We start from the raw sequence: 26,837 nt of genomic DNA, 5'->3' as shown, positions 1-26,837 counted from the left end.
AAAACACTAGACAATTAAAAAGAAGCAAAAATATAATGCAACCACATCTCTTAAATCTGCAGAATTCTGTGCCTTTTTAGACATGAAAGAGGCTGTTCTGAATAGAAAATCAATGTTGATTTTACAAGCTTTCTTTCAATTTCTTGCATATTGACTCTAAACCCCCTTTAAAGGCTAAGTGTGTCTTAAAGGTGGAGAAGTCAGCCTATCTTGGACCTCTTTATCCTGTACTCCACCAACTGACTCAGGGTTGGTATGTCCCACAATAAGGAGCAGCCTTTCTTTCTCTTTTACTCATTCACTCAGCACCTATGTTTCAGTGTCTCCTAAGAGCCAAGTCCTACACTTGAGGAATACCAGCTCACATTTAGTGTTGGTACATGACATATTGTACAACGTTTCCCCTCCAGTGCAAATCTAATGCACATCTATGCAAATCAATGGGGCATTCCCCTCTGATCATCTGGTGGGAAGACAAATCCACCACCCAGTGTGCACAGGACTCACAAACTGGAGAGAGATGGAGACATTTTCTAATCAAACCAAGAGAAGAGACCTTCATTTTTCATCCGAAAAACTTGCAGGTTGTTCCTTCTCTCAAGGACCTTACACAGGGATGTTAGTCCCAAGGGCAGAGAAGCTTAGAGTCATGGATGGGCCTGCAATCTGTTTAGACAACCAACATGTTTCTGCGTTCCAGGCACCTGGGACCCAGTAGCTGCTGCTATCTTCGGATAGTCTGTAGTGAAAAATAAGTTACTGAAGGCCCTGGGCTCAGATCAGTTAGCTCACTGGGGTTTCCCTGCGTTGACAAGCTCTTCTTTGGGAAGGTCTGTGAGTCAAATCTCTATCCAGCAGAGAAATCTGAGTTCAGAAGAGCATGTTAGTTCAGAATTGTTTTCATGGAAAGGGGAGGAGAGGGAGGGCGGGCCGTTTGGCATTTGTGGTACTTTACGGGGAGACCTAGGATGCCCAGAGGAGAAGCATGATTTAATACTTTCCTGTCTTTGTAAGAAGAGTATGCCTCAGGGGAGGCCTGTGGAGGGCAGTGCTACCTGGTAAAATGAGATACACATAGTGCCCAGTACACAGTCACTACTAAATCAATGCTTGGTATTGTGCTCACTGTTACTGAAGAGAACATGGGTTCTGGAGAGAGATAGCAATGGATCCAAACAATGCAATGACCACCTTCTGAGCCTCAATATCTTCATCTGTAAATTGGGAACAAGAATATCCTCTGCATAGAATTAGTATGAGAATTAATGCCATCCCTTTGTGACAATGCTTGGTATGTAGTAAGGCCTTGAGAAATGTTAACCACTTTCCTTCTTTCTTAATCCTGCTGGAGTCTATACACCCTAAAACCTACTTTAGAAGATTTCCCTGTAACTATTGGGAATCGAGGGCAAAGGTATTAATCAATTATGAAGATTCAGACACAGATATTTCTTTGGCCAGTGGCCTCCTAAGAATCATACCCTATGGAATTTAAACTTAACTGTGTAGGTTGTCTAATGCATGTCCACATGCCTATAGGAAAAGAAAAAAACCTCAATTTATAGTGAAAAGTGGGAAGGAGAAAATAATTAAAATCTGCTGTATAATTCACTCAAAAGCAACTAGCTACTTTTAAATGTGTATGGAAAGTTTAAAATATATATATATATATATATATATATATATATATATATATATATATAAAATACATGCCAATCCCTAGCATTCAACGTCTGCAATTTACCCACCAGACATCATCAAAGATCTTCAACCTGGCTCCTCAGAAGCTTCAAGGGATCTCCTGCTTTCGAGTCCCAAAGATATACTTAGAGCTGTGACGTAAAATGTGGGTTTGCTCTCTGTCCCAAAAGTCAGGACACACTGAAACCCATGCTCCCACCTATTGTACCAGGCCACCTTAACTCATCAGGCGGCCAACCTGTCTTAGGAAAGCTAAGATTAAATTCTTGTTCAATCCTTTTTTTCTTGGGCCTGAAATAAGACCATGGACATAAAGTGCTTTCTAAGTTATAAAAAGCTACACATATAAGTAATTATCATAGCATCATTAAGATACTCTACTGGATGTAAGCAGTTCAACTTGAGAGAGGGGCAAAAGCACAAAGAAATTAAATGGGGAGGGAGAAAGTGAGGGAGGAGGAGCCAGCAACTTGGGGCAACTGGGAACAGCCAAACTTGTCCAGGACTCATCAGCTTCTTCTCAGCTTGGAAGAGCTAAAAGAAAATAGTAGCAGCCATGAGATTGGAAATACATATCCAATCCAATAACCAGTCTTTGGGTGGTTCTTCGGGTGGTTGATGTTTCCAGGCATTAGGAGTAACAGTCCAGGTTAATGCATCTTCTAGAGAGAAGGCAGAACAGGCCTGTAGCTGGTGGAGAGCCTGACTGCTACCCATTCCCATTGCCTTCAAGGTAGATATTCTAGCTGAGGAGGTGCTAAGGAGAAGGGGTTGCCAGGATCTGGACAGGCAGCGTCCTACGGGCTCCGGGCCCCATGCAGCTCAGACACTGAGGTCAATTCTGCTGGCTTTTGCATGCAAACCTGTCTTCAGGCTGTGTTGAAAATGCAGTCTGGAGGCTGCCCAAGCAGCCCTTCCTGGTTAGGCCAGCCACAGGATGGCACCATCCCTGCCCACACATGCACTATCCTGGCCTTTACCTGCTGCTGGCCCCCCACCTGTATCTTGTTTTATTGAACACCTTGGATTTTGAGTCCTGATCTGATGCTATACAAGCAAGAGTGGAGGCAGCCCAAGGGAAGGTAGCGGAGATCCCTGGATTTGAATTCAAAGTCCTGGGTGAGGTCCTGATTCTGTCATCCAGTAGCTAGGTGTTTCCCCAGGCCCTTCCCCTTTTTAGGTCTTTATCTGCTTGCCAACACAGGCCTGGCCAGCATCCCAAGATAGTTGGAGGGCTCACCTGAGGTGGTTCATGGAAGGTGCTTCTTGAGAGGAAGAGACCATGACCCCTGCAACTTAGAAGTATATGTGGGGAGGGTATTTATCTGTGCCACCTAAAGCTTCAAAGTCTCATAGGGCTTCCCTAAACATAAAGGTTAAGAAAGATAAGAATATTCTGGGTTGAGACTCGAGGAGAGACCAGGGCACATTTCTTCTCCCTAATAAATTTTCTGGCTCCTTGGCACCCACCTAGAAGAGCTTCTCATAGCATTTCCCGCAATGGACGGTGTCACGGTGGATGAAGATCTGATCCAGGAGCTCACCCATTGGTTTACTGCAAATCCCACACTGGAAGAGAAGACAAGCTGGACGTCAACATGTAAATGAAGCAATGGAAATGGGATCACACAGTAGCTAGGAGCCCAGGTTTCAGAAATGGGCCTGAGTTTGAGCCCTAAATCCACTCCTTATTAGCTGGATGAGCTTGGGGAAGTTGCTGAGTGTCTCTTTCTTCATATACAAAATAGGCACAGTGGCAGGTTAGCGTGAGGATATAGTGAGGTAGTCAAACTGGGGTCATACACCAAGGAAGTCATTGCTGTTACAGGAGGACTGTGGGAATTTAGTTGTGACGTTTAAGGTCCAAAGAAGGTGATCTGAAAATCTAATAAAAGGGAAGGCTATCATAGGAGTATAGCTCGGCCGTCCTCATGACTCTTACACCTGCCACTATGGCCACCTACAGAACAAGAGTGGCCAGCTGTCTGCAGCAGGCCTTCTTGCAGTCGGGTCTTGAAGAAGAGGAATCACGAGTCTCCAGGTGTCTGGGTCTCCAGTGATCTCCAAGGCTACCCTGCACTGAGCCTTCTGCTCGTTCAGCTCCGAGTCCTGCCACACCTCTGACATGGAGCACAGCCACACAGAGAACAAGCCTTCTTTACATTCTTTGATCCAGAAGGCTCCCTAACTCTGGACCATGTTAGCAGTACCACCTTTCCTCCTTACCTTAAAGCAATAGTCATGGCAGCAGATGCCAAGATGCTCTAGGGTAATCTTTGGACAGTCTCTGATCTCCTGGTTGCAGTAGGTACAGATCCTTCCACTTATTCTGTGAGATGAAAAACAAGACCTTGGCAGTCAGGCTGGCACACAGAGTACTGATGTGACTAGATGCCCAGATACTCAGCCTGCCCTCTTTTTCTGTAGTGTGCAGTTGGTTGCATATCCCTGGGCTGGACTGGATCTCGACCCACAATAGACCCTAATGATATTTCCAGAAGGTGGTCATGTATCTTTACCCTACTTGCAATCATATGACGACCAGAAGACTTCCTGGTATGATTCCTACTCCAGGCAGCTTGCCTCTCCCTGACCCCTTGCTTAGCATCCTGGGGGCACTAACCCCCTCTAGAAGAGGAAGACCCAGTCTTCCTCTATAGGAGACATGCCCTTGTACGCCGTACCTGGCCCCGCCTTGATGGCCCTTCTCTTCATGCCTGTGACCAGTAAACCCTGCTTCTCAGATCCTATACTCTTGAACCTACCCTGTCCCATGATACTCCAAGGACCATCACAAAGACAGTATGGCTGTAGAGCCTGCTGGGACCTCATGTTGAAGTTCTAGATACTAACCTCTAGGTTGCCTATCTCCCCACTTTGAGGATCCCTGCCTTTGTTCTTGAGAGTCACCCCTGCCTTTCTTCCTCAGAGAGAACCTGATGAAAGTACCTGCCTGCCCTGCTCCTTCAGGTGTAAACTGGGAATGCTTTCTTTTAGAGATTTGACTATGCTTTTCACGGGAACTAGGGGTGGTGCTACCGACCTGAAGCCACATAGGCTCCTCCCTTCAAGGGCCCAGAATTACTGTGAGCATCTCAGTTTTGGTCCCTCCTTATGCTGCTGGACCAGGGCTCAGTCTCCTGACAGTGTTGTTAAGGACTCCTTCTTTCCTCACGGCCCTGTTCCCGCCATGTATTTTGATATTACCAGTTTCAGCTCACAGGCAGATAATACAGTAGAAACATCTCTGACCTAGGAGTAGTCACGGACCTGGGGTTTTTTCCTGGCTCTGTCACTAACCCACTGTGTAACATATGGCACATTATTTATTCTTTCCAGTCCTGTTTCCTCCACTGTGACCTGAGTGAACTGCATCTCTAAGAGTCCTTTCTCTTCCGTTTCAAGAATTTTAAAATAGGACTTCTTTATCATTAAGACCATCCTGTGACCACTGTTATCCAGTGACAGCTTTTGAAACTCCTCAATGGGACACTTTCTGCAGCTTCATTCAATTCAAATGAATGGTTCTGTCTGGCTTCTTGATGATAGCAACCCAGTTTTCTTAATTTTCCACCCAGCACTCCCTTTTGTAGTTTAGCTTTTTTAAATTTCTGGTCATATGTGCAGGTTTCTTAAGTGATCATTTATGTTCTAATCCCAAGGGCCTTTCCTGCTGACATGAGCTCCCCGGCCTTTCAGACACCACCATCTGCCTTCAAACCCTTTGAGTTTGCCTTCTGGTCTTAGCTGGGTTTAAAGGTCACCACGAATGCCACAAATGTGACATCCCAGTAAGGGAAGCACCATCCAAGGAGTGGTGTGAGAGATCTGCAAGTGGACCAGAAGCAGCCAAGCGGAAGACAAAAGCAAATGGACTTAGTGTGGAAATGTCCCTCAGCTGTTTCTTCTCTATAGACCTGTAAGAGAGTAGACTTACCTCTCAGAGTACAGAGAGCTGTCACATGCAGGTTTCTTCTCCACGTCACATGAGTCGCCAGTGTTTCTAATACTGCAGAGAGTGTGATGGGGAAGAGGAGGGAGGGAGATGGGAGCCAGATGACCACCACAGTCATGAGAGGAAATGCTTTGCTGATATTATTAACCTTGCGGCCACAAGCTGAGACATGACTCTACGTGACCTGCCATCATCTGTTATGCTGAGTGGCAGTGGAAGCTTTGAACTTCATGCCAGGGACGCATAATTCTCTTGGAGAAGAGCCTTTCCAGTGGGGGGCAAAGGACACCTGCCACGCTGAAGAAGATGACAAGAGGAATGGCTGCAATTCATTGACCAGGTGTATGGGATCAGGGCTTTTCTTCCCACATACTTGACTACCTTATAAAGTGACAGTCACCAGGAGTCCACTCACAGCAGAAACCAGGCATTAGGAATGGGAATAAATAAAAGAAGGAAATATTCTAACATACTACCTATGCTTGAGTTACAGGGGGGATTGAGGAGAAGGTTTTTTTTTTCCTTTTTGTATCTTCATTTTTCAATAATGTGACTTTTGATAATAAACATACATGGTTTTTTTTTTAAAGCCCTATTGCCAGGAAAGTGTGACTAGCTACAAGCCATAGGACACACTTTAGTGATACTGCCTTTCTCACAGGACCCATGTGGTGGCCTTAAGAGGTAGCCAGAAAAACGGCTGTGCTGAGGTTAAGTGACCTGGAGTAAGCCATGAGCTAGAATTTCATCCCAGGTTCTGTTTTGGTTTTGTTTTTAGCATTAAGTTTATCTCTAAGCTTCCTGGAAGGTAAAGCAAAAGGGGAAATCACACTAGACTATACAATCTTCCAATAAAGAAACTCTACTGTTTTTTTCATAAGATACAACATTTTAACTGAATGTAAAATTCAATTTTATAATAAATTTAATTGTCAGACTGTGCAAGAATTAAATCTAACAGAGTGGTGGCAATGGGAAAAGAAAAACAAAGAGTACAGTCAAGTGACACTCACAGATGAAAATGCTAGATGGCAAGGAGAGCTCCCTGAAAAAAATTTTAAAAAGGCCATAGAGACAGAAAACAGATCCATGGTGGCCAGGAGCTGTGGATGGTGGTATGGGGGGTTGCTAATGGGTATGGGGTTTCCTTTTGCAGTGGTGAAAATGTTCTGGAATTGGATGGTGTTTATGGTTGCAAACATGGTGAATGTACCAAACACCACTGAATTATATACTTAAAGGGTGAATTTTATGAGATAGGAGTTGTATTTCAAAAAAGTTATTGACAAAAACCACCCTAAGGAGTTACAGATGAAGAAACTAAGGTTCAGGAAGACTGAGCATAAAAAATGACCCAACCAATGGGGTCAAGCTGGGGCTTGAACTTGACACCTATGGTCATTATTCCACAGTACCAGTGAAAGCTGGTTCAGAATCCCCAGAGGCCCAATCCTAAAATGAGGCCATGATGTTCCTCTCTGTTACTAAAATCTTCATCCTAGCAGTGAAATGATGTGTCATAAAAAAAAAAAAGACATTCCCAGAGGAATGCTGTCTCCGTGCGGTTTACTTTTTAACTGAAGGTGGCACGAAGATATCTTTCAGATGATGACTACTCCTAGGTCACTCCTAGGTGAGTGAAAAGTTATGCATATAGCAGGACCTGCAGTCAAGCGTGTCAAATGTGAGGCGTCCGGCATGCTGGAAAAAGCATGGGAGCTTGAGAGAGGAGCCCTGAAATACAATGGAATTAACTAGGTAAAAAGTCCCTAAGGGCCTCACCAGCTCTATAAAGAGCAATGCTCTCAGAATTTTACTACAGAAAGCTTGTCTGCCAAGAAACAAAGCCAGATGGAAAGAGATGGCACTGGAAGTGGGGTATAGGATGAATTAACAATAGAGGGGGGACACAAAGACACTGATTTAGGTAAAACAGCTTGAAATTGATAAATCATGACTGTGGGCGATTACAGCATTCACCTACTCAACAAATGATTACACAGAAAGAACCCTGGGCCAAGCCCCAGAAGAGGTACTGAGGATTCAGGATCATGGAAGGATTTGGGACTCGCTCTTACCTGCTGAAGCATGAAGACACTGGCTTCCCGGAGGATACCTCACTAGCATTCATGTATTCCTTCACAAAGAGAATCCCTCTGCTGTAGAAGGAGCACAGTAGAACAGAAAGAGGTATACTGAGAGATGCCAGGGGACCGGGCCTGGCCCAAAGGAGGGGTCCAGGGCTGGGAGGGTTCCCACCTGGTTTGAAGGTAGGGAAGACACTTATGGTCAATCCTGGGGATGGAAGTGCTGATGGGCTCTAGCCACCACCAGGCAAGAAAATGGCAAACAGGAGCTGTTGCCCTGCTGAGCCCACCGTGGACTGGGCTGAAACTGAAGCCTGTGGGTTCAGCTTTCTATGTGAAGATTTGAGAACCCTAGAAAAAAGCTCCTGGAGTCAATGTCAATATGCTTTCCTTCTTCATGCGGATCTCTACGCTATAGGAGGCTTGTCCCCCACATCCCCAGACTCTAGTACAGTGAACTTTCCATCCTTCTGACTGCATTTTCTTTCCCTTTTATCTGGCGCAGGAGAGCCTCAAAGCTGCAGACATAGACGGTTGGTCCTTGCCATGGTGTGTGAATCTCCACCAACAATCTAATCTCTCCCTTCTCAGTCCTAGATAGGTCCCTGGCAACACTGGACATCTGCCTCATGTTGGGCTCACCATGGCCCTGAATTTGGCCTTTATCAAGATGGCTTGATGTTGTCACATGGACCTCGGATTTCGCTGCCCCCCCACCTCCTCAGTCTCCCTGCAATAATGGGATAAAAACCAAGTTCTTTAGCTCTAGGGAGGATATAGCCCAGAGAACACTTTCCAGGTTGTCTCTTCTTACCTGGATGAACTGGAGTCCAATTCACTTGGAGAGGCTGGCACATAAACATGAGGCTGCTCAGGAGAGGCAGTGACGGTAACAGTGACCATACAGTCTGAGGGGTTTCTTATCCTGAAGGAAGGAAATGGAGGGGTGAGTGTGTAAACATCGAGAGCTGACATCTTCCAGCATCAAACAGGGTTTGGGGGGCCTCCCCCTGAGACTGCCACTTCAAGGAGTTTAAAAATATGCCAATGTGTTTAAACAACCCATGCAAATCACTGAGCTTGTGTTTTATAAGGTTCATGAGATAGTGGGTGGAACCCCCTACTTTACAGATAAGAAAACCCAGGCGAAGTGACCAGGTAACACTGAGAGTCACTGGCAAGACTTTAATTTTAGAGTATCCTTCCCCAGTACAGCCAAAGGCCTTGACCTGTAACTCACTTGGTTTGAAGAGAGTATGAGGACTACCAGGGCCTTGACAGACACAGTCCAGCTCACCTCACTGCTGGATGGGACAGCCCGTTCGTAGTATCAAGCTCTACCCCTCATACTCCAGAGAGCTCTTTGGAGAATAGAACACCAAGGGAGAGAGGAATATATACAACTAGGCAGCACTAAAGAACAGACTTGGATGCCCCTCACTCTAGAAGGCATCTGCCATGGGCAGAGGCAAGAAATTGACAGGTGTGATGGTTTACCTGACTTTCCCTCACTTGGCTGTACACACAGCTGTTGGCCTGAGATCTGACCTCCTAGCTAACTCACAAGGTTTTTTTCTGACCAGGCCTTTACCTGCTCTCATTCTGCCCTCTGTAGGTCAGGGTATTCTGGTGGGCACTGCCACTGTCCCCCCTCGCCACTGTGTGCCATCCCCTTTACATATACCCACTCTTCAGTGGCCTTGGGACAGCTCTACAGGCACACACTGTCCTGGGCTGAATTTGGCTTCTTTCCAACATGTTGCTGCTCAGACCAACCTCTGGCCTGGGCTCTGGGGCCACTGGGGCCACTCCCTTGCTAGAGAACCCAGTGTCCAAGAACACAGCTAGTTTAAGGGTTGGGGGCGGGTAACAAGCAGAGTCTTGCATTTGCCTACCTCCCCAGTCTCATCTTTTCAAACTCTGTCATATATACCTGAATCTCTAGCCATACTGACTGATCTGTCTCGTACCTTTGCACATACCACCACCTTCTTCTCCTCTGGGACGCCCTTCTGGACTACTTGCTCCTCGCCCTGTTTCCTTGTGCCCAGTCACCCTGTGCCTATTCCTATGTCACCTCAGGTATAGGAATGAACCACAGAAACTGGAGGAGGTGGGTTATCTGGGAGGAGAGGCCCCATGGGAACCTGGAAAGACAGATAGGGGATAAAATACAAAGCCAGAGAGTTAGAGAAAAAGACTTCGAGAGGAAGGCACAACTAGCAAGTGTCTGGCGTCCTGTGGTCCACACCTAGCACAAGAGTTGAAGGGGCAGTAGAACCGAGCAGGCAAGGTAAGAAAATATCCCCTGGGGATCCTTCTATGACTGCAATGTAAGCAATGACGGACTTCCACCAGGTCAGGTAACATCCCATCTCCCTCTCATAGTCTCCTCCCTCTAGTCTACGAGGCTAGACCTGCCCGCCTCGTCTCCCTCTCCATCCTCACCTCACTTCCTACCCTCCAACCACAGAGCCCTTTCAGTCTCTTCTCCTCAACTCCCTCTCCCATCTTGGTCTCTGTACATGCTGCCCACTTGTGTCTTCCCAGGTCCCTTCCAGTCTGGCTTCTCCCTATGCTTCAGGTCCCGACTGCACTCTCCCCTTCTCAGCAGAAAAGCTCTCCGCAACCATCCTAGCTACAATACCCCCTGTCCTGGCCTATCTCCATTAGAGGACCCAGTTTCCTTCTTTTCTGGGCTTATCACAAACGGAGAGGCAACAGATACAGCACAGTGCTAAGTAGTAAAGGCTCTGGACTCCGCTTTCTAATCCCTGTTAAGCCACTGCCTGGCTGAATGACTGTTGGCAAGCTAGTCAACCTTCCTCTACTTCTGTTTGTGTTCTTTAGATCTGATATAATAATACTACCTCCACTGTACGGCTGGCATGAGAATCACGTGCACAAGAACAGTGCCTGCAAAGCCACGATGGTTATCATTATGGTGTTACTGCCATCGTGTTTATTCGTTGGTGCACCATGTGCTCCCTGAGGGGGAATGGGCAGGGCCTTTCTTTGCCTTCTTGTTCAATGTGTGTGTGGATGCTACCTACAACTGGCTCACAGGAGATACTTATACAGTCTCTAGGCCCAGAGCTCTTGGTTATTTCCAAACTCATGGCCCCCTTGTGGAAGGATCTCCAGAGAGGAAAGGGAGCACCCAAATGTTGCCATGCAAGCCGCGCTGGCTGGCAGCTTTGGCAGTGAAGAGTTCATCTCACATCTTTTATCTCCTGGGAGCTCCCATTCACAGAACAACACATCTTCCTCAGAGACCTTCCTTCTCCACTAATGGCAGAGGCACTCCATATCCTCTCCTGACCCAGGTTTTCACGCTCTGAATGGCTGCCAGAAAGCATGGTACTCTGTGCACCGTCTTTGTTCCAGGCTTGGTCTAACAGATAGGACTCAACAGCTCCAGATTGAAGCCCAATAAGACCTATCCCTGGGGCATTCGTTGCTGGTCACCTTCCTACTACCTCTTAGCCACTCACACCTGCAGAGAGTAACAGATCTGCCAAACATGTTAGAGTTTGTTCTGCATGGTGGCACATCAAAAACAAACAAACAAACAAACAAACAAACAAACAAAAACCCTGGGCTATAGCAGGGGCCCAGCACAGCATAATCCTTACCTGCTGGCCTGGCTGTCAAGTTCCACAAGCTGCTCAGGTCTTCTGGGGCTGCTCTGTGGCTCTGGGGTCCTGGGGGATGCAGGCTGCTGGGAGGGTGCAGCTGGGTCTCCCTGGCCACCTCTCAGGGCTGTGGGCTTCTCCTGCCAGGTCTCTACCACCTTGGCAGCCACATTCTTCTCTTCAGAACCAGCCAAGGTGCTGAGGAAGAATAAATATCCTTATGGAGCAAGTGCTTTGGGACCAGTCCTCCTTTACCCAACGCTGGTTGATGGTACCTCCTGTGGCCACAGTGGGCTCTTCTTCCAGAAGATGGGGAAGAGAAGAGCCTAGTATGGCCCCCACCACACACAGACCAATCTTTCTTGTCTTTGGGAGAACCCCAGGACTACTGATTCCCTCCCACTTGACAGAGTCTGTGAGAACACATGATAACTTCAAAGAGGTTTTGAAAGACAGTCTTTCTAGCTGGAAACAAACAGTGGTATTCCTGTTCCCCTTCTCCCACTGCCATCTTTCTTTTCTCCAAGCCCTCCCCATTCCAGTTCGTCTGTCCTGCCTAAAAGCCTCAAGCCATCTGGTCTTCTCGCCAGGCCCTGGTGCTCAGAAGAATTAAGAACACAGGCAGCCCCACATAGGCCCAGCTCTCTCAGAAGGAGCTTCTTCCCTAGGCTCCCCTGGCGGACTGGGTGAAGGTGACAAAAGGGAAACAGTATCATTTTGCTCGCTAATTTTCAAACAGGCCGGTGACCCCACAATAGGTCACCAACACCCAAAGACTCCTAGCCAGACCAGAAATGTGTGACTCAGGCCCATTTGTGATCCTCGCGTGCCATCTGCTGGATGGCGTAGGCAAGACAGCAGCTTAAAGCATGCCGAGATCTATCTTGCCGAGGGCAGCCATTTTCCCTGTTGATGGTCACATCTCCCAGGGGACACCCCGGTCGGAGCTCTGGGCTGCAGGAAATGGCGACGCATGTGGATGCACACACGCTGAAATGTGTAGGAGCACAGCACACTCACAAGTAGGCACATTCATATTGTTGTGCCAGCTTTATTTTCACAGCTGGTAGTAATCTGTCCTTTATTGCTAACTAATCACAGCTATTATTATGAGTCAATCGCATTTTCATCCCCTTGTTACAGATGAACAATCTGGGGTGAGGGTCCCTTTGCAGCTCATTAATGGCAATCAAAGGATGCCTGGGGGCCTCAGTTGGTTAAGGGTCTGCCTTCAGCTCAGATCATCAGGTCACGATCCCAGGGTCCTGGGATCCAGACCCACGTTGGATTCCTTGCCCAGTGGGTCGCCTGCTTCTCCCTCTCCCTCTGCCTGTCACTCCCCCTCCTTGTGTTCTCTGTGTGTCTGTCAAATAAGGAAATAAAATCTTTTTGACTTCTCAACCTCAGTTTCCTCCCCCACAACAGCCAAACATGGCAGAGCTCTCCACACTCACTCTTGTGACTTCTTCATTCCTTTTCCCTTGTCAACTACCCCCCTGAAGTTACAACTGCTTCCCAATATCCCAAATTATCTGTGCCCAGCACCACTATGTGCTCCTTTAGGTCCGGGCACCCACTGGGGGCTCTCCAGGATCTCGGGTATCCCAAAAGCAAACATCTGAAGCTGAAAAACGTAATTTGAACGCTCTAGATATTTTATCCAGGCAAATGAACCTTGAGACACCACAAAGGCAGTTTCTCCTTGGTCCGCCCCCTCTAACTTAGTCTACAGTCTCTATAAGATTACTATTAGGACAAAAAAACCTTCCTTTTTTTTTTTTAAAAAAAAAGATATTATTTTTATTTATTTGACAGAGAGAGAGATCACAAGTAGACAGAAGCAGGCAGAGAGAAAAGGGGAAGCAGGCTCCCCACTGAGCAGAGAGCCCAATGTGGGGCTCGATCCTAGGACCCTGAGATCATGACCCAAACCGAAGGCAGAGGCTTTAACTCACTGAGCCACCAGGCACCCCAGGACAAAAAAATTTCTTAAAAGCTTCCTTTACATACATTACTAGGAACTGTTACCCTTCATGTTAAGCAGGTAACCTCAATTTGTCCCATCTGCCATAAACACAACTGTCATAAAAAAAATAAAGTGGGGCAAAGATGAGAGCCAACACTTATAAAACCAGTGAGTTTTGTGGCTGGGTGTTTATAACTGATTCATGGCTGAAAATTTAGAATTAAAGTCATGAGATCTCTCTTTTTCTGTCTGTCTATATGTTTATGTATATATGTATGTTACATATGTGTAATATGTTCCTATCTCTGGAAAGTATACCAAATTAACTTCTAAAGTCCCTTATCCACTATTCCAAATAGTGGAAGAGATAAATAGGCACTTATGCAAATTAAATATTCCTAAGACTTTCATAAAATAAATTCTAAATTTTGAATGTAAAAAATCAGTGTTCTTACAAAAACTGACCCAAATGTTTTAAAAATTCAAGTTTAAGACATTTAGCTGACTCTTTGGCAAGCAAAACTAGTTTAACATTCCTAGTTTAATAAGAACAGCTATGTCTTGTGAGTTATCAACCTTACATATGATACAAGCACACATTTTTATTCTACTTGAGTATAATCTTCCTAAACTTAATGGATTTACTAGCCCAGTAATATGGTATTACATCTATTAGATGTTTAAGATTACAAAAAACACACTTGCTTTTAATCAAACTGTCATTATTCTGATAAACTCTATTTCAACAGTAACTATGTTTTATAATATGTCAGCTTAAAGACAGTTTCCAAGATCTTCTTGGAAATTTAAAACCTTACATTCATGCTAAATTATATTAACAGGTATTCCCTAAATACCTAGATAATTTCAAAGTAAGAAAAAATAGTGCAACATTAGTTACTAACCCTAAGTTTATATACTTTTTGCTGCTTATTTTTTTTAGTACAGAGAGGCTGTAGATAGATTTCTTGATAAAGTCTTCATTTTTCCACATTGAAAAATTATATTATAAAAAGTATATAACTGAAAAATTTTATGAGATATGTATTCATAAGCTTTACTAGTCTACTGTAAAATGCTGGTATATGACAAACAGTTCAAAATGATCTACCTCCTAATTTTCTTTGTAAAACAGAAGTTACATTATTAATAGTTAAAAATTATAATCAATATGTATAAATGAGACTACTAAAAATAATAACAGCAAAGGAGAACAACTTTGGGTTTTTTTTTAAGATTTTATTTATTTATTTGACACAGTGAGAGAGATCACAAGTAGGCAGAGAGGCAGGCAGAGAGAGAGGGGGAAGCAGGCTTCCTGCTGAGCAGAGAGCCCGATGCGGGGCTCGATCCCAGGACCCTGAGATCACGACCTGAGCCGAAGGCACCCAAAGAGAACAACTTTGTATGCAAGAAATTCAAATCTATTTTTGTTATAGAAATATAAATATATATTCTGTTATAATATATTTTTGTAAGCATAAATATATATAAATAATATATTTTTGTAAATATAAGTTTTGTGCGGTTGCAAAAATTTTGCAAAATGAAAGATAAATGGATTTTTTTTAATTATAAAAGATTTATAGAAAAGAAATTTTATTTGTGGTGGTTAAAATTTACTAAAGTTTAATGAGATTATTTATAATATTTTCAAAAAGAGCTCTAGTATCAAATATTGTATGATATAAAACTAAAATTTGGCTTTTTTCTCTGTTAAAATAAGATTTTCTTGTGCTGACTATGTAGCTCAGTCTGCTTCTCTCTCTGCCTGCTGTTCCCCCTACTTGTGGGCGCTCTCTTGCTCTCTGACAAATAAATAAAATCTTTAAAAGCAAAAGAAAGAAATCCAATATGTTCTTCCTCTATCCCCAGTTACAGTGTCGTTATCATTGTTGGTTTTCTGAAATGATAGCACTCATGAACTATAAAAATTAAAGCTTGCCAGGGTTCCTGGCTGGCTCAGTCAGTGGAACGTGAGAACCTTGATCTTGTGGTTGTAAGTTTGAGCCCTATGTCAAGTGTAGAGATTACTTAAAAATGGAATCTTTAAAAAAATTAAAGTCTGCTAAACTGTTGGAAGAACTCAGTCTCCCATGGCCTAAGGTTTTACCCTTAGCATCGAGTGTCCTCTGATCCTCTTCTGCTGGGTTACACCAATTCCCCCCATCTGAAATAGTGTTCACCCAGGAGAAATCCCTATTTTGTCTGGGCTCTGGAAGAGTTTAACTTGGTTAATTCAGACATTCTAAGATAAAAGGATTTTTCCAACCCTCTGTCCACTCTCCCTTACGATTCTGCTGTTGTCATTGCCTACATCACTGCAGTTCTCAGTCGACCTCACCCTACACTTCCTGGAATCCCAGGTGAGTTAAACCTTATCCACTAGTAGGTCTGCGTTGACTGGCTTTCCTCCTGGTGTATGGCCAGACTGGGGCTGAGGGACTGCTTACTACTTTGGACTATTAGCAGAATTGGTCCTTAATCCCCTGGCTCACAAATTCCAAATGCCTCCCTTCCTGATGAGCCTAGTCTGCTGAGATGCTATGAGTGGCCAGAACCAAAGACTGGAAATAGAAAACCCAGGTGGTTCTAGAAAGAAAACTGTCTACCCAGCACACTCCAGGATGTGTACTACTAGGAGGAAAAAAAGGAAGGACATTTTCAGGGTGTTGATGCACATCTTAGAAATAGAAGAGTGTTGCCAGCGCAACATATGCAGACCGGCCCAGGCAGAGCTTCCATTTCAAAACCAGAACCTGCCTCAGGTGCCCTTGTCTGTCAATTTGTTTAAGTGTGCTTCCTTGGCTTGGTATCTCCATGGATGGGGCATTGGCTCTATGGGCTCCAGGCAATGAAGCAGTAGCTTGGAGATAACCCGGCCACAACCTGGGCCAGAAGGACTCACACACCCCACCATGCCCATGGAGCCACAAATATGGCTTTCTGACTTAACGCTCCCCCTTCCCTCACTGTTCCCCCAACTCTTATCAGTTGCCCAATTCTAGGTTCATTATACTTATTTAACAGTTCTGTTCATATCCATAACTACCACCCTAGTGGGAGCCCTTCATCTCTTACTTGGTGGACTGGAACCACTTTGTAGCTCTTTTCCCTGCCTCTACTCTTCCCACTTCCAGTTCATTCTTCGCACTGCCAACATAGAGGTAACTCTAAATCACAACTCTGACCATATCACTGCCTTGCTTAAAACTTTTTTGGCTCTGTATGTTGGAATGTAAAATGGTAGAAAACAGCCACTGTGGAAGATAGCATGGTGGTTTCTCAAAAAACATAAACATATAATTACTACATGATCCAGCAATTCCATCTCTAGGTATATACCCAAAAGGACTGAAAGCAGGATCTCAAAGAGATATATGTTCACTTATGTTTATTGCAGTATTATTCACAATGACAAAAAGACAGAAGCAGCCCAACTGTCTACTGACAAATGAATGGATGAACAATATGCAATGTGTCTATATTACGCAATATTAATCAGCCTCAAAAAGGAAGGATATACTGACATATGTGACAACATGGATGGACCTTGAACACATTAGGTTAACTAAAAGATGCTGGTTACAAAAGGACAAATACTGCATAATTCTACTTCTATGAGGAGCCTAGAGTAGTCAAATTTATAGAGATAAGAAGTAGACTGGTGGCTGCCAGGGGCTGGGCAGAATGGGCTGGGGAGTTATTTCGTGGGGAAAGTGTTTCAGTTTCGCAAGGCAGAAAGTTCTGGAGATTGGTTGCATAACAACATGAATGTACTTAATGCTACTGAACTGTGTACTTCAAAATGGTTAAAATACTAATTTTTATGTTAAATGAATTTTAAAATGATCTTTTAAAAAAACTTTCCTGACTTCTCTTTGTCCTCTGGAGAAAGTCCACGTTCTTGTTAAGGCATAATGACCTGACCATGCCCATCTGTGAACATGTGGCTTTTGTCATTTATGAGATTGATACGGAGTGTTGGTGTCCCTAAGACCGCCCCCAGGATCAGTGATTCACTGGGAGGACTCCCAAGTCTCAGCGTATAGTCATCCTCAAGGCTAAGATTTATGACCATAGAAGGATACCAAGCAAAATCAGTGAAAGGAAAAGGCAGTGTTTTCATTATAGCCCAGGATTATTATTGGATACTGGTCACATAGGCACTTTCTGTCTGGCATGTCCCGAAATTCCCAGCTCCCAGGAGGCAAGCAGAGATTCAGCATAAAGTATATTATTTGTACTGGTTATCCAGGTGGTTAGCCTTATCTCTTATCATTTAGGGAAAGGTTCAAATAAGTGTAGAGAACCGTTTATCTTTTCAAGTTCCCAGAGGCGTATCTTACAAGCAGCATGAACTACAGCCATATCAAAGCACAGGGTGGTCCTCCAGCATGCAACACTGCCATCTGCCCTTTAGCACAGGAGATTCCCGTTACCCCTGGAGTCCTCCTTCACCTTCTCATGAACTTTTTCAAGAGGAATATTAACTGTCACCTCTGTGAAGCCTTCCCTAATTCAATGAGGCCAACCAAGTCACATACTCCTACTATGCTGCCATTATACCTTATCCATACCTCCTTGAGATTAGGGACCAAATCTTGTTTGTCAGCATCTCCAGTGCTTAGTACATGGGCTAGGAGTCACTAAGAGTAAAATTTCGTTTAATTATAGAAGGTGTGGCTCATTAACTCACAGAAAGAATCAAGAAGCCCACATTACTCTGCATATTCCTTCCACTGCCCTCCAACCAGCATTTGCACTCATCCTTCCCTTCCATCTCTAAGACAGCCATCTCCTTTCCCAAGTCTTTAGAACCTACCACCCTAAGCCCTTACCATAAATTCAGTGATCCTTCACCTTTGGGTCAGCTCACTCTTCAAATATCAAACTCTCTTTACCCAGAGTGTATTTCCTCACATGGGCACATAAGCATACACTTTAGAAAGCCCTTACCATCATCCTGTAGCTGTATTTGTCTGCTCACCCATCCAATCTCCAACACCTCCTGGCCAACATTTTCTAAAGAGTTGTACACCTCCACCAACTGCACTACCTCACTGCCCACTTCTTCCTCATTCCATCATAAGTCTCTGCTCTCCCAATCTGCCCCCTGCCTAAGGCAGCCATAAACTCCCATTTTACCAAATCCGTGCACTTATTTAAGGGTCCGCAGTATACTGGAAAGTCAGCTCAGCCTGGCTTAGTTTCTATGATGGTATTCTTTCCAGGTTCTTTCATTTACCCAAAACTTTCCTTCTCAGTACCCCTCTTCATGTCCTCTTCTGCTGTAAGACCTTTCAATATTACTATTTAGAATTCTGACCCATCTGTCTTTCTCTCTCATTTTTACCATTTTCACTGTAAAGACTCAGAGTTTTAGGGGGCTAATAATTAACACCTCTTTTTTTAGATAAAAGAAGAATGGAAAATGGAGATAAATGTCAGCCATTGAAGCAAATGGCTTTAGCCTAAAGGAAGGCTCCCCTTGCATCCTTGAACCACAGGTCCTTACTCACCCAGCTAAGGCCTGGCTGGACAATTGGCCCTGGGGGCTTGTAGACAGAAGCAAAGAATTCAAGGGGAACCTTCTTGGCTGTACATCCGAAGCTATCTGCTTCCAAATACAAGGAGAGTTACTGGACCAACTGGGTTTATGTAGTTCCTATTCCTAATATGGCAGCCAATAAGCCATTCTTACCCAAGAGAAGAGGAAGAGGAAGAGGAAGAGGAAGGGAGGCTAATAGTATAAACGAGAGACCAGGGAAACTCCATATTCATTAAACAAAAACAAAACTGACATTAATAATATTAATATGTTATATTCATCATGAACAGACCAGACATGACTTGTAGGAAGATTCCCTCCAGCTGCCATGTGGACAATCAGCCAAGGGATATAAAGTAAGATAATACAGGAAACCAGTTAGGAAACTGCTCAGCCAAGGGAGGGATGATAAGGCCACAAGTCTTGTTGTCTTATAAAAGGTACAGAAGAAGGGAAGTGGGAACCAAGGCTCTCCCAAAATTTTGGGATTGGTCAACTGGACGGATAGTAATGGTTCCAAACTGAGAGACAGCAAGGAAGTTGGGGGGAGGTGCCATGCAGAGATATGATAAAGTCATCTGAGTTATGCTGAATGTAAAGTGCTTGTAGGGGATCTGGATAATGATGTCCAATAGGCTATTGAGTAAACAGGTCTGGAGCTGAGTGAAGATTATACTGGAGGATAGAGTGGATGAGGTTGCCTAGAAAATGTGTCATTATTCAATCTCCATCTATCTTTCTCTCTCATTCCCTAATGGTGCCATTTTATAAATACAAAAAATCTTCATCCTACTTGGGACCCCCATCCTGGGATGACTTCCTGCTCCACATGTCGGAAATTAGCCAGGGATTCTTACATCTGGGTACACACACCTGCTTCTATCACGGTCCCTATCCCAGCTATTTGCACCACAAGCCCCTCAACACTGCTTCACACCTAGGGAGTCACCATCCCAACTCCACTCATGGGGCAGGATTTTGAGCACCTGGTTGAGTGTGTGCCAGGCACTGGCATGAACATGGGGTAAGTGTGGATCCCATCTAGGGTGCCTGGGTAGCTCACTTGGTTGAGTGCCCAACTCTTAGTTTCAGCCCAGGTCATGATCTCATGGATCATTGCATCAAGCCTTGCATCAAGCTCCACATGCAGTGGGGAGTCTGCTTCAGGATTCTCTCCCTCTACTCCTCTCTCTCTCTTTCTCTGTGCGTGTTCCTCTCTCTAAAATAAATAAATCAATGTTTTTTTAAAAAGTGGGTCCTACCCGGATCATGGCCCCTGACAAAGTTTCAGCTCAGGTAGGCAGGGGCCCAGCACAGCATAATCCTTACCTGCTGGCCTGGCTTTCCAGTTCCACAAGCTGCTCAGGTCTTCTGGGGCTGCTCTGTGGCTCTGGGGTCCTGGGGGATGCAGGCTGCTGGGAGGGTGCAGCTGGGTCTCCCTGGCCACCTCTCAGGGCTGTGGGCTTCTCCTGCCAGGTCTCTACCACCTTGGCAGCCACATTCTTCTCTTCAGAACCAGCCAAGGTGCTGAGGAAGAATAAATATCCTTATGGAGCAAGTGCTTTGGGACCAGTCCTCCTTTATCCAATGCTTGTTGATGGTACCTCCTGTGGCCACAGTGGGCTCTTCTTCCAGAAGATGGGGAAGAGAAGAGCCCAGTGTGGCCCCCACCACACAGTCTGTGTCCTCTTTGGAACGACCCCAGCACTACTTCTCCCCCTGCCACTGATAAAAGCAGTCCCCACTCACAGTAGACAAAGCCTGAACCTCTGATGCTTTTGCCATCCCCTGAATGTGGCAAGGAGAAAGTGGCTTCTTGGCTATCCCACACTTTGAGCTCTTTGGGAGATCTTTCTTCCTCCCTGGCCTCATGTCACACCTACACTCGAACACCCTTACCAACACCATCCCCATCTGAGATCCTTCCAGGGACACTGTTCTTTCTCCTGGTGCCTTCTGCATGCCTTCTTCATGACCTCTATGTGTTATGGTACTGTTACCTGGAGGCCTCAAAGATATATGCTCAGTAGACCAAGGACACTGAGTCGGGTTATTGAGCACATAAGCCCAGCGTTCTAGAAAATAAAAATCTAGTTCATCATTACTTGGGCCCTGGCTTAATCTGAACTCAAGCCTCACAACATCAGCAGCATGCCTGCAATTACTGGCAGGGCTACCCAGGGTCAAGAAGATAACACTACCAGTTACCTCTAACCCTGAGACTCTTCATTCATAGAAGTTAATCCCATAATAGCTATGCTCCATGCCTTCAAGCTGAAATAACAAAGGGAGCAATGTGATTCTTCAGCCTCAAGTGACATGAGCCAAAATACCATCATCAGCTGCCCAGGAAAATCTGCAGGCAAGTAGATGTTGTCGCTCTCTGTGCTGCTTCTAACCTCATTGTCTGTTCCAGTCCAACTAGATGTCAAAAGTGGTCTTCTCAGATAATGCCAGTCCCTTAGCCAGCAGGATACCCTGACACACCCACCGCACCCCTATTTGCGACATACATGCTTGAATGAAAGACAAACCTAGAAGGCCTAGAGAGCTTGTTTCCTGCCTCTGTAAGCCCTGAACTAGCTTTGGAGTCAATCAGAATCCTGTCCCATCTCCTGTCCTTCATAAAATTATGGTAACAGAGATTGACATCATCAACTTGTGAATTACGTCCAAGATTCTTTGCAAAGAATAATTTGGGGGTCCACTACAACACAAAGACAAGAGGATGAATATGGTTTCTTTGCCTTAGGCCTCAATGCAAAGTCACTACAATTATAGGAGCTGTAATCCATCTGGCCTATAAAAAGGAAATCTTAGTAAAACAGTCACAGGAGAGATGTCCCCTATGCCCCTAATAAACTGCCTGGAAGTCAAGAGTTTAGAGATAGGCAAAATAATACTTCTAGCTGTAACTAGATTAAAGATTCAGTAGCCTAATAGAGCTTCTGTCTATTTTGCACACAATCGCACTCTCCACATGGAGGATAACACCCCCTTCCACTCTTACACTACCTCCAAAATACTCCTCTGCTGGTAGATAATGGTTGTTCACAGCGAATACATGTGCTTAAGGATTACCTATTCCTTGTAAAGAAAGAACATAAATGTGGAAACCCCAGGCTTGCAATATAACAGAGAGGAAAACTCTATGTTTTAGATGTAAAAATACCAGAAGTTTGGTGGGGAGGGGATGAACTACTCTGTCTTATTAAAAGTAATCAGGTCAATAAAACTGTATAGGGAACAACAGCCAGCTTTCCCAGTATTTTTTAAATAGTTCTAGTAAAAGGAGGTATGCTTTTTTTTGGGGGGGGGGGCTGCTTTATTTAGCTCGAAGTGTTTATAAAAGGGAAGTTTGACATAGTACTTTGTGCCAGTGAATGTCCTACATACTTTACACAAACAAACTCACTTAACTGTCACGACAGCCCTGAGAGGTAGCTACTACCACTATTCTATAGGCAAGGAACTTCACAGAGTGTAATAGGAACAAACTTAGCATGTTTGACTCCATATTGCTTCCCATTTCCCCTTCTACTATGACCTATAACTTAGAAACTTCTGTTTAGCCTTGCATGTAGGCATGCTACAGCTATGTTTTTCAAAAACCACTCTTTACCCAAAACTTACCTCACCAAGGAGATAAGTAGGCATGATCAGAATGACTATGTTAAGATTTACAGGAACAACATGACCAGATTCCTGTGAACAAAGATAAACTGACCAAGTACATAGAAATTTCACAACCTTGCACTGGGATGCCTACGGATGCTAGTCACCTTTCAATTCCACCCCTCCTTGCCCTTCAGCTAACTTTCTTTTGACTTTTTTTAGAAGCTCAAATTTCATGCCAGGAGGAGACAGTTCCTTAGATAACAGTCCTCCATCTCCTTGGTTTGCTGGCTTTCTGGATAAAGTCACTTTCCTTACGCTAACATCTTGCCTGTCCACTTACTGGCCTGTCCCGCAGTGAGCAGAGTGAGCTTTGGAGATGGGAAACACACCCAAGGCCACATAGCGAGTAAGTGATAGAGCTTCTGCAGGATCTCCTTGCCCAACCCCATCACTCTTCCCCACACAACTCTTGGAAATTAAGCTGCCTGAACCCCAGAGCCCTACAGACAGATCCGCCCAGGTGGTCCCTCATGGATGGAGGATTGGCTGCCCTCCCGTGTGTCCACAGGGCCTGCCTCCAGACAGCTCTGAAGATCAGTGGCCGGAGACAACCAAGGCACCCCGGCAAACAGGCCGGGGGCACAGGAGCCCCTTTCGGTTCCTTGCGGGCACGCAGCCCGCCCGCTTTCTGCCGCCTCTGCCTGGAGTGCGGCCATGGCCCACACGGGGTCCGAGGGGCCTGCTGCAACCCCAAGACCGGTGACGCCGCCGGCTTCCTCCAGGCCCGCGGCGCCACGACGGCGGGAGCCCGGGGCGGCCCCGACGGAGCACCCGGCCCATTTCTGATCCTCGCGCGCCATCTAGTGCCCGGAACCAGCACGGCAGAAGGACAAGCTGCACCCGGACCTTCGCAGCCTTGGACAGCCATTTCGCTTTCGGGATGGTCGCATTTCCCGATAGGCACTGCGACCTGAGCACCCCATGCAGGAAATGGCGGTACGCGCAGGCGCACACAAATGCGGCGCGCTCGCCCCGCCGCGCAGGCGCACACATGACGGTGTCGCCCTCCACTATGGTGGGCACGCGCCAATCAGAAGGGCACGCGCGAAGCCGGCAATGATTCTCAACCCAGACTGGACATGAAAATAAACTGTGGGATTTTAAAGATTTGGGTGCTGTAAGCCACCACACAACAATTAAAGCTAGGGGCGCCTAGATACCTCAGTTGGTTAAGCAACTGTCTTCAGCTCAGGTCACGATCCTGGAGTCCTAAGACTGAGTGCAGCCTGGGGCTCCGTGCCCAGCAGAGAGTCTGCTTCTCCCTCTGACCCTCTCCCCTCTCATTCCCTCTCAAATAAATAACATAAAATCTTTTAAAAACCAATTAAATCTAAACCTCTGCATGGGGCTCAGGAAGTTTTGTTTTGTTTTTTAAACTTTCCTGGTGATTCTCAAGTGCAGCCAGAATTTTCTCTGTTGTTATATTGCATAACAAAAAGAGAGATCCTACCCCAAGTTTGGGGAAAATTGGATGAGATCACACAGACAGGGTGCTTTACACTTTAACTACCTAACACTTACTAGTTCTGTATCTTGAGAATCTGTTTCACACAACAGATTTCATAAAATAACTTCTTGAAGTTATTCCTGAAGTGTTGTTTTTAGAGGCTCTTGCATTGGAACTCTGCTTTGTCACTTGTAAGCCCTTGGACAAGTTACTTAACCTTTCTCTGCCTCAGTTTTCCTAGGTTATTCATTTTGTGGAGCAGCTGGAAAGATTGTAAAGCATCCAGCAGAGCACACTATAGGTGTCAGTTACTGTGTTCACTGTGTTAACTGTCAACACAATTTGAACCCAAAAAGCCACAAAATAGGGCTTCATGCCTGATAGCTTACCAAATCCCTGCTCTATCTATGGTCCCTGTCATTGGCTAGGCTCCAGCCACTCTAGTGTATTCCACTGCAAGGTTTATCTTCAGTTCTTTATCTGCAACTCTTTTCTCCTTGATATTCCTAGAATTGGTTCATTTTCCTCTTTATAGGAACTTGCCCAAGTTACCCCATGTAAGTAATAGACTTCTTCACTGCCACCACTCTGTATCAGCACCCTGGCTATTTCTTTCAGAGCACTGTTCTTCCCAGGGGGCACAGATACCTAGGATCCAGACCTTTGTTCTTCCTTCTAATTACATGCAAACCTCACAGGATTGTGGGGAGCACTGTATAAGACACAGTGAGTTGAGGACTGTGCACACAGTAGGTGACCCAAAGTTAAATGGTTGTTGTGATCATTAACAATATCTGGTATTAAATGCCAATCAGCCCCTTCTATTCCACCTATCCCTGACAAGGACCCTCAGTACTAGCCACACTCAACTACATATAGTGCCCAGGAAATAGCCAGTTGTTTGGAATCCTTTGCATATCCTGTTTCCTTTGCTTGAAAGACCTCTATTCACCTTTCAAGATTTAGCTCAAAAGCCACCTAACCCATGAAGCTGTCCCCGATTTCCCTGCTTCCACATAATGTATAGTTGCAGTGTGGGCCAGGCTTTGCATCCCTTCACCCATATCTGTTTTCTCCAGCCTCTAGCACAGGGTAGGTGCCATTTCAGTGACTGTTGATTGAAAGAGTGGGTGACTTCCTGATTATGGAAGACTTCCTGGCTGGAGGCAACAAGATGTAGTGAAAAGCTTTGTGGCCCCAGAGGCAGAGGCCAGAGGGCTCTAGCTGGGGCTTCAGCTCCTGCCACATGCTCACTAGCCTTGCTGGCCTCACCCTCCAGACCAAAGGCTGATGCATACCTGACTTGCTCTCTCTACCTAAGAAGCTCAGCACTGTTGCCTGATGCCTTACCCCTTCAGGTGTGCCTCTCTGTCCTCCAGGTCTGCTGGACTGTCACTCTTCTGATCAGCTGGTCCAGCAGAGGCCAGAGTAGTACTGGAACTGAGGGAGAAAGCACACATGCCTACTGAGGCCTCAGACCAAAGGAGAATGGAGTCCCTTCCCAGCTGTCTTCTCACAGGAAAGGGGGAGCAATATCTGGCAGTAAAGGATGGCATCTCTCTAACCCTTAGCACCTGAGTTCAAGATCAAGCACTGCTCCTGATCAGCTCTTGGTTTTGGGTTCCAGTATCCTTGCCTGACCTACATCTCCTGGGGCTGTGTGGGAGTACAGGAAGATTGCTCCTTAGTGAATGTTCCACACACCCACAGCAAACTAGCCACTCCTACTGGTGGACTGATAGATGAAATAGGGCAAAAGCCTGCTGTGTAGGGATGCACAACCCCTTCCCATTGCCCCTTAGCACCCCTGGACCCATATGCCCCCCTCAACCACTTCCATTTGCTGAGTACTGAGCCTCCTAGTACTGGATGACTGTCCCTGGGATTCCTCCTCCTGACTTCTGCTTGCCGGGTTGAGCTTCAGTCCCTACAGGATGGTCTCTTCCTTAGCTCTGTCTCCCAGTGCCATCCCTTCTGCTACCTCAGCTTGGATCCTTGTGAGTAGGTACTAGGCTTACAAGGCTGAGAGTTGGCACTACACACATACATCCTGATCATTCAGGAAATGGGGGGAAGCCAGCAGCTAAGCAGAGTCTATGAAGGAGTCCAAGCTTGGTCTGGGTTCAGGACTTTGTGTCTGTATTCCCTCTCCAAACAATGGCTTCCATCTCCAACAGATGATGAGAGCTGAAGGGCTGTTCAGATAGATGCTCAGGGCATAATACTCACTTAGAGACCACAGCTGCCTGACACTGGGGCAGTATATGCTCCCTGAAGGCATATTGCCTACATTCAAATCAGCACTTTGCTACCTCCCAGCTGTGTGATCTTAGGCATATCACTGGACTCCTCTGGACCTCAGTTTGGTCATCAGTGAAATGGGGATAATAACTGTGTCTGCCTCATAAGTTTTCCAAGAATAATATATTAATATATGCCAAGTACTTAGAATAATGCCTAATCCATATCATGTGCTAAATTGCTTCTGTTATTATTACTGGGGCCTGTGGCCACTTACAGAAGCAGCATCCCTTTGCAGTCCATCTGTATCCATCAGCTTGTTACAGACTGAGTGAGTGGGTTGCTAAATTGCCCAGTCTTCCCAGAGGTAGGTTGCATTCTTTGCCTCTGTAAATCAGGCAGATCGATGCTCACAGCATGCTGAGCAGTCACAGGTCACCTCACACCTATGCAAGGCTCCACTCATGTTTGTTCTCAAATCCGTTTATCCCAGTTGTACTTACAACCATAATTACTAAATTCAATTATTCATAAAAGTGAATGGGGGAGAAAAGTGAATGGAAAAGGAGTGGTTTT

At 45.4% G+C, this 26,837-nt stretch overlaps 1 protein-coding gene across 4 annotated transcripts in view; it reads right to left on the bottom strand.

Annotated features, from left to right (window-relative positions):
* Positions 1 to 1,691: 1,691 nt before the first annotated feature.
* The window catches only part of ZNF185 (zinc finger protein 185 with LIM domain), a 51,907-nt gene continuing 26,761 nt past the window's right edge, over positions 1,692 to 26,837 (bottom strand). For 2 of the 4 annotated variants that reach the window (XM_044235283.1, XM_044235284.1), the window contains exons 15-23: positions 25,371 to 25,460; positions 20,225 to 20,422; positions 11,379 to 11,576; positions 8,558 to 8,668; positions 7,735 to 7,815; positions 5,639 to 5,710; positions 3,928 to 4,030; positions 3,172 to 3,270; positions 1,692 to 2,235 (exon numbers count right to left, since the gene is read on the bottom strand). In XM_044235283.1, coding sequence (XP_044091218.1) covers positions 3,172 to 3,270; positions 3,928 to 4,030; positions 5,639 to 5,710; positions 7,735 to 7,815; positions 8,558 to 8,668; positions 11,379 to 11,576; positions 20,225 to 20,422; positions 25,371 to 25,460 — 952 coding nt within the window. In that variant the 3' untranslated portion in view covers positions 1,692 to 2,235. The remainder of the gene's footprint in view (positions 2,236 to 3,171; positions 3,271 to 3,927; positions 4,031 to 5,638; positions 5,711 to 7,734; positions 7,816 to 8,557; positions 8,669 to 11,378; positions 11,577 to 20,224; positions 20,423 to 25,370; positions 25,461 to 26,837) is intronic. The other 2 variants (XM_044235285.1, XM_044235286.1) reach the window with 2 other exon arrangements.

The sequence above is a fragment of the Neovison vison genome, chromosome X, assembly GCF_020171115.1.
Source record: "Neovison vison isolate M4711 chromosome X, ASM_NN_V1, whole genome shotgun sequence".
In the NCBI taxonomy this organism is placed as follows: domain Eukaryota; kingdom Metazoa; phylum Chordata; class Mammalia; order Carnivora; family Mustelidae; genus Neogale; species Neogale vison.
The sequence above is the reverse complement of the archived record's forward strand: the minus strand, read 5'-3'. Positions and strand labels throughout refer to the sequence as shown.